Source organism: Entelurus aequoreus, linkage group LG19, assembly GCF_033978785.1.
Source record: "Entelurus aequoreus isolate RoL-2023_Sb linkage group LG19, RoL_Eaeq_v1.1, whole genome shotgun sequence".
NCBI lineage: Eukaryota > Metazoa > Chordata > Actinopteri > Syngnathiformes > Syngnathidae > Entelurus > Entelurus aequoreus.
In genome coordinates, this window is record NC_084749.1 from 7349690 (window position 1) to 7360807 (window position 11118).

Below are 11118 nucleotides of genomic sequence, written 5' to 3' on the forward strand. Positions count from 1 at the left end.
TTCTGACATGTTTCTGTCTGCTTTCCCTCCCAGACGTGGACGAGTGTCAAGCAGTGCCGGGTCTCTGTGCTGGAGGGAACTGCATCAACACCGTGGGATCCTACGAGTGCAAATGTCCCGCCGGCCACCGTCAGAGTGAAACCAGCCACAAATGTGAAGGTGAGCGTGGTCTTTACACTTTTTCAGCTTTCCAAGCCGTAATAGTCTCCCTATTGCAGTCCTTAGTCCATTGGTACACCTAACATTGTCCATTAATGTATACATACTGTATCTCTTACAGCTGCTTCAAGTTGTTGTTAAGCAGTCCAAAAATGTTTGAAAACAATCTTAACTTAATTACTACTGAAAATCTGCATCAACCATAATGTCTACCAAAGAAAACATTAATAAAGTTGTGAGCATCGTGAACGGGCCCTCACCTCGTAACGCCGGGGTTCACTTTCTTCTCATTTCCTGTTTGCTGTGACCAATTTAGGAAGTCCAGTTGCATCTAGTGGCATATTGATCCTAAATGATGAATATATTACTTTTGGGAGTCAAATTATTAACATTAACATTTTCTGTGAGGAATCGTCAGACTGACGATCAATCTTTATCGGCACACCCCAGCCACACCTTACAACGCAGACCGGGGTTGTCAAAGTGGTTTTCATTGAGGGCCACATGGCAGTTATAGCTGCCAGCAGAGGGCCACTTGTAACAGTGAATATATATAAATTGTTTTAAGTAGACTGTTTGTTGATTTTACAGCATACTTGCCAACCTTGAGACCTCCAATATCGGGAGGTGGGGGGTAGGGGGTGGGGGGGTGACTTGGTCGGGGGTGGGGGTGGGGGGGTTGGGGGCGGGGGGCGTGGTTGGGGGCGTGGTTATTTACAGCTAGAATTCACCAACTCGAGTATTTCTTATATATATATATAAATATATATATATATATATATATATATATATATATATATATATATATATATATATATATATATATATATATATATATATATATATATATATATATATATATATATATATTTATTTATTTTATTTACATAAAAGAAATACTTGAATTTCAGTGTTCCGGTGGCTATCCATTAGATGGCAGTATTGTCCTGTTTAACTTCTCCGTTCATGATGAGTATATCATTTCGGCCACCGTGTTCATGGAGAAGTCTGTTCTACATATTCACAGGGAACATACACCTTCCCCTTCGAACTGTCCTGGATGAACTGAAATTCTTGTTTCCATTCGTTTCGGAACTTGCAAGCGTATTTCTTCATCTTGCTCGTCGACGGCGTCGCCATGTCTGTAATTTCCTCGTTCTTCTGCTTCGTCTCCTTGTTGTGTGCGCAGTTGTGCACTCTACTCTCTAAAAGCCCTAGATGTTATGACGTCATTGGACAGGCAAGCTGTTTATATTGTGGGAAAGCGGACGTGAGAACAGGCTGTCCCCACTCAGTCTCAGGTCCGCATTGAGCTGGAGGGGGCGTGGCCTCCAGCTCCGGCTGAATACCGGGAGTTTGTCGGGAGAAAATCTCTGCCGGGAGGTTGTCGGGAGAGGCGCTGAATACCGGGATTCTCCCGCTAAAAACGGGAGGGTTGGCAAGTATGTTTTACAGTAAAAACTTTACATTTACAAAATTTGACTGTAAAATATAGTGGTTTTTATTTGATTTATTACAATATTTTACGGTAAATGAAAAAACAGTACCACTGTTTTTTGGGGGGATTTTACGGAAAAATCTGGCAGCTTTGTTGCCAGAATTTTACTGTTAAATTGACATTGTTTTTTCCAACATTGTATTGTGAATGGAAAAACAGTACAAGTTCTTTTTTTTATTCTGGCAACTGAGCTGCCAGTTTTTCTACCGTAAAAACAAACGTACCGTCTTTCCATTTGCAGTAATACACCGTCAAAAACAACAACCGTAGATTTTACATTAAAAAACTGGCAGCTCAGTCAACAGAATTTTAACGCAAAAAACAGTAGTAGTTTTTTTTTTCAATTTACAGTAATATGCTGTAAAGAACAACGTAACATTTATTGTACTTTTTATTCATTTGATGGGTAGTTTGCTGTAAAGTGAAGTAATTTTTTTAAATTTTTATTCAGACAAAAACATGTTTGGAAAGTATGATAATATACTGTGATATTTGTTGCAATATTGGATACCATGCCATTTCAAGCAGTGCATATATTTTATCTGTCAAAATAAAAAATTACTGTGGGGGGGCGTGGCCTGCGGACCTGCAGCGAAGCGGGGTGTGTCAGGATCGGCATTGAGATTAGTGACAGGTGCTTGGATGACACAGCTGTGAGTGTTTGTCTGATCACCTGTCGCTCTGTTAAAGGCAGCAGTCGGGAAGGAGAGGAGGTTGTTGATGGTGGAGAACGAGCGAGAGAAACTTTAACATGGCTGAAAAGCACAACTTATTGCAAAATAAATCATTGTTCGCAAAGATGAACACGGCTGTCATGTCCGTCATTGGTGGTCCAGAGAACCCGGAGGAGCGAGACCTCCACAATTACATTTAATTAGAAAACATGAAGTACTTTGTTGACACATAATTTCCAGGTGTTTGCGGACCAGATAAAATGATGTCGTGGGCCAAATCTGTTTGGTGTTGTTTGCTGCCATCAAATTGCAGTCTACACATGTCTCTTATGTGTGACTGCCATCTACTGGTCAGACTTATCATTACACCAGGTACCAAATAAAATTGCTTCGAGGTCGGTGAGCACAACCATAATTATGCCGTACATTAAGCGCACTGGGATATAAGGCGCACTGCCCATTTTTGAGAAAATTAAAGGGTTTTAAGTCCGAAAAATACTGGACCAGTATCGAGTCCAAGGTGCCCGGAGTCAGTGGTCTGTCGGTTAAAATGTCGTCTTATGTAGTCTAAAAACGTCCCTCATTTTGAAGGACAAAACCAGATTTTGAGTTGTAAAATTCACTTGTTCAAAAGTCTGTTGTTCACTGCCATCAAATTGCAGTCTACACGTATCTCTTATGTGTGACTGCCATCTACTGGTCAGACTTATCATTACACCAGGTACCAAATAAAATTGCTTCGAGGTCGGTAAGCACAACCAGAATTATGGCGTACATTAAGCGCACCGGGTTATAAGGCGCACTGTCCATTTTTGAGAAAATTAAAGGGTTTTAAGTCCGAAAAATACAGTACCAGTATCGAGTCCAAGGTGCCCGAAGTCAGTGGTCTGTCGGTTAAAATGTAAAAAGGTACTGGTCTTATGTAGACTAAAAACGTCCCTAACATTGAAGGACAAAACCAGATTTTAGTTGTAAAATTCACTTGTTCAAAAGTCTGTTGTTCACTGCCATCAAATTGCAGTCTACACGTATCTCTTATGTGTGACTGCCATCTACTGGTCAGACTTATCATTACACTATGTACTAAATAAAATTGCTCCGAGGTCTGTAAGCACAACCATAATCATGCCGTACATTAAGCGCACCGGGATATAAGGCGCACTGTCCATTTTTGAGAAAATTAAAGGGTTTTAAGTCCGAAAAATACAGTACCAGTATCGAGTCCAAGGTGCCCGGAGTCAGTGGTCTGTCGGTTAAAATGTCGTTTTATGTAGTCTAAAAACGTCCCTCACATTGACGGACAAAACCAGATTTTAGTTGTAAAATTCACTTGTTCAAAAGTCTGTTGTTCACTGCCATCAAATTGCAGTCTACACGTATCTCTTATGTGTGACTGTCATCTACTGGTCGGACTTATCATTACACCATGTACTAAATAAAATTGCTTCGAGGTCGGTAAGCACAACCATAATTATGCCGTACATTAAGCGCACCGGGATATAAGGCGCACTGTCCATTTTTGAGAAAATTAAAGGGTTTTGAGTCCGAAAAATAATGGACCAGTATCGAGTCCAAGGTGCCCGGAGTCAGTGGTCTGTCGGTTAAAATGTAAAAAGGTACTGGTCTTATGTAGTCTAAAAACGTCCCTAACATTGAAGGACAAAACCCGATTTTAGTTGTAAAATTCACTTGTTCAAAAGTCTGTTGTTCACTGCCATCAAATTGCAGTCTACACGTATCTCTTATGTGTGACTGCCATCTACTGGTCAGACTTATCATTACACCAGGTACCAAATAAAATTGCTTCGAGGTCGGTAAGCACAACCAGAATTATGCCGCACCGGGTTATATGGCGCACTGTCCATTTTTGAGAAAATTAAAGGATTTTAAGTCTGAAAAATACGGTACCGGTATCGATTCCAAGGTACCCGGAGTCAGTGGTCTGTCGGTTCAAATTTAAAAAGGTACTCGTCTTATGTAGACTAAAAACGTCCCTGACATTGAAGGACAAAACCAGATTTTGAGTTGTAAAATTCACTTGTTCAAAAGTCTGTTGTTTACTGCCATCAAATTGCAGTCTACACGTATCTCTTATGTGTGACTGCCATCTACTGGTCAGACTTATCATTACACCAGGTACCAAATAAAATTGCTTCGAGGTCGGTGAGCACAACCAGAATTGTGCCGCACCGGGTTATATGGCGCACTGTCCATTTTTGAGAAAATTAAAGGGTTTTAAGTCCGAAAAATACAGGATCAGTATCGAGTCCAAGGTGCCCGGAGTCAGTGGTCTGTCGGTTAAAATGTCGTCTTATGTAGTCTAAAAACGTCCCTCACATTGAAGGACAAAACCCGATTTTAGTTGTAAAATTCACTTGTTCAAAAGTCTGTTGTTCACTGCCATCAAATTGCAGTCTACACGTATCTCTTATGTGTGACTGTCATCTACTGGTCGGACTTATCATTACACCATGTACTAAATAAAATTGCTTCGAGGTCGGTAAGCACAACCATAATTATGCCGTACATTAAGCGCACCGGGATATAAGGCGCACTGTGCATTTTTGAGAAAATTTAAGGGTTTTAAGTCCGAAAAATACAGGACCAGTATCGAGTCCAAGGTGCCCGTAGTCAGTGGTCTGTCGGTTAAAATGTAAAAAGGTACTGGTCTTATGTAGACTAAAAACGTCCCTCACATTGAAGGACAAAACCAGATTTTGAGTTGTAAAATTCACTTGTTCAAAAGTCTGTTGTTCACTGCCATCAAATTGCAGTCTACACATATCTCTTACGTGTGACTGCCATCTACTGGTCAGACTTATCATTACACCAGGTACCAAAAAAATTGCTTCGAGGTCGGTGAGCACAACCAGAATTATGCTGCACCGGGTTATATGGCGCACTGTCCATTTTTGAGAAAATTAAAGGATTTTAAGTCTGAAAAATACGGTACCGGTATCGAGTCCAAGGTACCCGGAGTCAGTGGTCTGTCGGTTAAAATGTAAAAAGGTACTGGTCTTATGTAGACTAAAAACGTCCCTCACATTGAAGGACAAAACCAGATTTTGAGTTGTAAAATTCACTTGTTCAAAAGTCTGTGGGAGTCCAAACGTCAATTTATCCAAATAAAAACGATATTATCCTTGCCTACAATCTTCCAATAAAGCTGGACTTAATTAGCTGAAGAAGGTTACGTTCACATTTTTGTACAATTGCTTGGAATTATTAGATTAGGCGAGTTTTAATAGCGGCACAGTTGCAGACTGTTGACTAAAAAGTGACAGCATGTTCTCAGTTAAAATTGCCCAGACATGTGCAACACACACACACACACACACAACACACACACACACACACACACACACACACACACACACACACACACACACACACACACACACACACACACACACACACACACACACACACACACACACACACACACACACACACACACACACACACACACACATAATCACATTGCAATGTGTTGACGGGATGGAATTTCAACAATGCTTTGACAGAAGGGGCTGATAGTTAACCAGGTGTGTGTTGTGTCCCTTCAGCTGAGGATGTTTGTGTAGTCCTTCGGAAGGCTAACAAAATGTTTTGAATTATCAGGTACCAAAACTGTGACACATCCAGGTACTTCGTTTTGGTCCCACCGTTGGATTTTACGTGAATCGATAGCCGGTAGTGCTGACAGAGTTCGGTCGGTGCTTATAAAAGTACCGAACTTGGCACCCATCCCTTCTTCTGTCACACGCTCACTTTAAAACAAACCTACTATAAATTACAATACGTTTGCATTTTTCTTTGTCCATTTCTGCTCGGTGTTTGGTAAATTTTCCCACACTTACAATGTGGGCCACGTATCGAAAAATTCCACCGTTACCTTGTTATTGTTGCATTATTATTGACAGCCCGAGTTGATACACATTTTTAAGTAATTTATAGACATGTGTCGTAACCACGAACACAAAGACTGCCTGTGAACTAATCGGAGACTCCAAATTGTCCCCAGGTGCGAATGTGAGTGTGAATGCTTGTTTGTTTATACGTGTCCTGTGATTGGCCGCTGATCGGTCCAGGGTGGGCCCCGCCTCTTGGCCAGAGTCAGCTGGGATAGGCTCCAGCTCCCCCGTGACCCTGAGTGTTATAGAAATGGAATGAACGGCTTAGTCTGAGTACCGCTCCTCTGGGTCGGCCCGGCCGTCGTTTCTAAGCACAAACAGCCGAGCCTCCACTTGGACCTGGCGCAGGTTTCCAGGCAATTAAGATAAAGTGCGGTCAAGATGTGACGGCTGTCTGATTGTTTTTGGCTCAACCAGGCACCTTTTTTATGGTCTGCTTTTAGTCGAGTCTAGTTTTTTGTCCTTTCATGAATTCAGTCTTCTGGCTGCAAACCATCTGTTAGTTCTGAACAAAGAAAGACTCTTGGCATGTGGCCGTTACACACGCCCTCGGTCACTCTCAGCCTCTTGCAGACTAGTGTTTGGATTAGAGCAGTCGACGCATGCTGACTACATTAGCACCTGTTTTCTCTTACATGACTTACATACGCTCCGTGGAATTTCGGACACCTGGACATTACGTCCATGGAAGTGAAAATGTTGGTTTCCCTTTGCAGCTGTAACAGCTTCTACTCTTCTTGGAAGACGTTTTTGGGTATATTTGTGAGGTGGGAGGTTACTTATGCTGGGTTGCTAGTGTGCCAGACTGACTGGGCCACGTGTACGTTGGTAAACCTCACTCCCTGACAACTTCAAGAGCAATAGTGATCAACGAGCTGAAAGCCCGGGATTTTGTCTCGCTAGTCAGTGTTACGGAGGCCAGCCTGGGTGGCTAGGCCACGTGTACGTTGGTAAAACTCTCTCCTTGACAATTTCAAATAGTGTGCTAGCTTCTGGGTAAGGACTAGCCTGGTGGCTAGCACATTTACCTCTCAATCAGGCGATGTAGGTTCGCACAACGCTCGGAGCAGATCAATACACAACGCAGAGCCGCTAAAATGGAGCCGTGACGCGGATGACAGTGACTGAGGGTTAGGCGGTTGAGTGTCCCGGAGGCCAGCCAGTGTGAACGTTAGTGAACCTCACTCCCTGACAACTTAAAGAGCAATGGTGATCAACGAGTTGAAAGCCCGGGATTTTGTCTTGGGAGTCAGTGTAACGGAGTCCAGCCAGGTTGGCTGGGCCATGTGTATGCTGGTAAACCTCACTCCTTGACTACTTCAAATAGTCTGCTTAGAGTGGTAGCATTAAGGGAAGATCAATACACAACGCAGAGCCGCTAAAATGGTGCTGTGACCCGGATGACAGTGAGTGGGTTAGGGGGATGAGTGTCACGGAGGGCAGCCAGTGTGGATGGGCCATGTGTATGTTGGTAAACCTCACTCCCTGACAACTTCAAGAGCAATAGTGATCAACGAGTTGAAAGCCCGGGATTTTGTCTCGCTAGTCAGTGTTACGGAGGCCAGCCTGGGTGGCTAGGCCACGTGTACGTTGGTAAAACTCTCTCCTTGACAATTTCAAATAGTGTGCTAGCTTCTGGGTAAGGACTAGCCTGGTGGCTAGCACATTTACCTCTCAATCAGGCGATGTAGGTTCGCACAACGCTCGGAGCAGATCAATACACAACGCAGAGCCGCTAAAATGGAGCCGTGACGCGGATGACAGTGAGTAAGGGTTAGGGGGTTGAGTGTCCCGGAGGCCAGCCAGTGTGGCTAAGCCACGTGTACGTTAGTGAACCTCACTCCCTGACAACTTAAAGAGCAATGGTGATCAACGAGTTGAAAGCCCGGGATTTTGTCTCGGTAGTCAGTGTATTGGATGCCAGCCAAGTTGGCTAGGCCACGTGTACGTTGGTAAAACTCTCTCCTTGACAATTTCAAATAGTGTGCTAGCTTCTGGGTAAGGACTAGCCTGGTGGCTAGCACATTTACCTCTCAATCAGGCGATGTAGGTTCGCACAACGCTCGGAGCAGATCAATACACAACGCAGAGCCGCTAAAATGGAGCCGTGACGCGGATGACAGTGAGTAAGGGTTAGGGGGTTGAGTGTCCCGGAGGCCAGCCAGTGTGGCTAAGCCACGTGTACGTTAGTGAACCTCACTCCCTGACAACTTAAAGAGCAATGGTGATCAACGAGTTGAAAGCCCGGGATTTTGTCTTGGGAGTCAGTGTAACGGAGTCCAGCCAGGTCGGCTGGGCCATGTGTATGCTGGTAAACCTCACTCCTTGACTACTTCAAATAGTCTGCTTAGAGTGGTAGCATTAAGAAAAGATCAATACACAACGCAGAGCCGCTAAATTGGTGCTGTGACCTGGATGACAGTGAGTGAGGGTTAGGGGGCTGAGTGTAACGGAGGGCAGCCAGTGTGGATGGGCCATGTGTATGTTGGTAAACCTCACTCCCTGATGACTTAAAGAGCAATGGTGATCAACGAGTTGAAAGCCCGGGATTTTGTCTCGGTAGTCAGTGTATTGGAGGCCAGCCAAGTTGGCTAGGCCACGTGTACGTTGGTAAAACTCTCTCCTTGACAATTTCGAATAGTGTGCTAGCTTCTGGGTAAGGACTAGCCTGGTGGCTAGCACATTTACCTCTCAATCAGGCGATGTAGGTTCGCACAACGCTCGGAGCAGATCAATACACAACGCAGAGCCGCTAAAATGGAGCCGTGACGCGGATGACAGTGAGTAAGGGTTAGGCGGTTGAGTGTCCCGGAGGCCAGCCAGTGTGGCTAAGCCACGTGTACGTTAGTGAACCTCACTCCCTGACAACTTAAAGAGCAATGGTGATCAACGAGTTGAAAGCCCGGGATTTTGTCTTGGGAGTCAGTGTAACGGAGGCCAGCCAGGTTGGCTGGGCCATGTGTATGCTGGTAAACCTCACTCCTTGACTACTTCAAATAGTCTGCTTAGAGTGGTAGCATTAAGGGAAGATCAATACACAACGCAGAGCCGCTAAAATGGTGCTGTGACCCGGATGACAGTGAGTGGGTTAGGGGGCTGAGTGTAACGGAGGGCAGCCAGTGTGGATGGGCCATGTGTATGTTGGTAAACCTCACTCCCTGACGACTTAAAGAGCAATGGTGATCAACGAGTTGAAAGCCCAGGATTTTGTCTCGGTAGTCAGTGTAACGGAGGCCAGCCAAGTTGGCTGGGCCGTGTGTACGTTGGTAAAATTCACTTCTAGCCTGGTGGCAAGCACATTTATCTTTCAATCGGGCGACGTAGGTTCGTGCAACGCTCGGAGCAGTGGCATTAAAGGAAGTTAATACGCAGAGCCGCTAAAATGGTGCCATGACCCGGATGAGAGTGAATAAGGGTTAAGGAGGGTGAGTGTAATGGAGACCAGTCAGTGTGTCTGGGCCATGTGTACGTTGGTGAGCCTCACTCCCTGACGACTGGTAGCCAACAAGTTGATAGCCCAGGATTTTTTCTTGGTGGTCAGTGTAATGGAGGCCAGCCAGGTTAGTTGGTAAACCTCACTCCCTGACAACTTCAAAGAGTGTGTTACCAGCTATGGCTTTTTAAGCCTAGTGGCTAGCACATTTACCTCTAAATCAGGCGACGTAAGTTTGCCCAACGCTCGGAGTGGTGGCATTAAAGGAAGTTAAAACGCAGAGCCCCTAAAATGGTGCCATGACCCGGATGAGAGTGAATGAGGTTAAGGAGGGTGAGTGTAACTGAGACCAGTCAGTGTGTCTGGGCCATATGTATGTTGGTGAACCTCATTCCCTGACGACTTCAAAGAGTGTGGTAGCCAACAAGTTGATAGCCCATGATTTTTTCTCAGTGGTCAGTGTAATGGAGGCCAGCCAGGTTAGGTGGTAAACCTCACTCCCTGACAACTTCAAAGAGTGTTACCAGATCTGGCTTTTTAAGCCTAGTGGCTAGCACATTTACCTGTAAATCAGGCGACGTAAGTTTGCCCAACGCTCGAAGTGGTGGCATTAAAGGAAGTTAATACGCAGAGCCCGCTAAAATGGTGCCATGACCCGGATGAGAGTGAATGAGGTTAAGGAGGGTGAGTGTAATGGAGACCAGTCAGTGTGTCTGGGCCATGTGTACGTTGGTGAGCCTCACTCCCTGACGACCTCAAAGAGTGTGGTAGCCAACAAGTTGATAGCCCAGGATTTTTTCTCGGTAGTCAGTGTAATGGAGGCCAGCCAGGTTAGTTGGTAAACCTCAATCCCTGACGACTTCAAAGAGTGTGTTACCAGCTATGGCTTTTTAAGCCTAGTGGCTAGCACATTTACCTCTAAATCAGGCGACGTAAGTTTGCCCAACGCTCGGAGTGGTGGCATTAAAGGAAGTTAATACGCAGAGCCCCTAAAATGGTGCCATGACCCGGATGAGAGTGAATGAGGTTAAGGAGGGTGAGTGTAACTGAGACCAGTCAGTGTGTCTGGGCCATGTGTATGTTGGTGAACCTCATTCCCTGACGACTTCAAAGAGTGTGGTAGCCAACAAGTTGATAGCCCAGGATTTTTTCTCAGTGGTCAGTGTAATGGAGGCCAGCCAGGTTAGTTGGTAAACCTCACTCCCTGACAACTTCAAAGAGTGTTACCAGATCTGGCTTTTTAAGCCTAGTGGCTAGCACATTTACCTGTAAATCAGGCGACGTAAGTTTGCCCAACGCTCGAAGTGGTGGCATTAAAGGAAGTTAATACGCAGAGCCCGCTAAAATGGTGCCATGACCCGGATGAGAGTGGATGAGGTTAAGGAGGGTGAGTGTAACTGAGACCAGTCAGTGTGTCTGGGCCATGTGTACGTTGGTGAA

General features: G+C 44.8%; 1 protein-coding gene across 1 annotated transcript in view; it reads left to right on the top strand.

The window, feature by feature from the left end:
• Nucleotides 1-11118, top strand: part of LOC133635049 (fibrillin-2-like) — a 209583-nt gene that overhangs the window by 83836 nt on the left and 114629 nt on the right. Inside the window, exon 8 of the mRNA XM_062027781.1 lies at nucleotides 34-159. Within this exon, the coding sequence (XP_061883765.1) occupies nucleotides 34-159 (126 nt within the window). The remainder of the gene's footprint in view (nucleotides 1-33; nucleotides 160-11118) is intronic.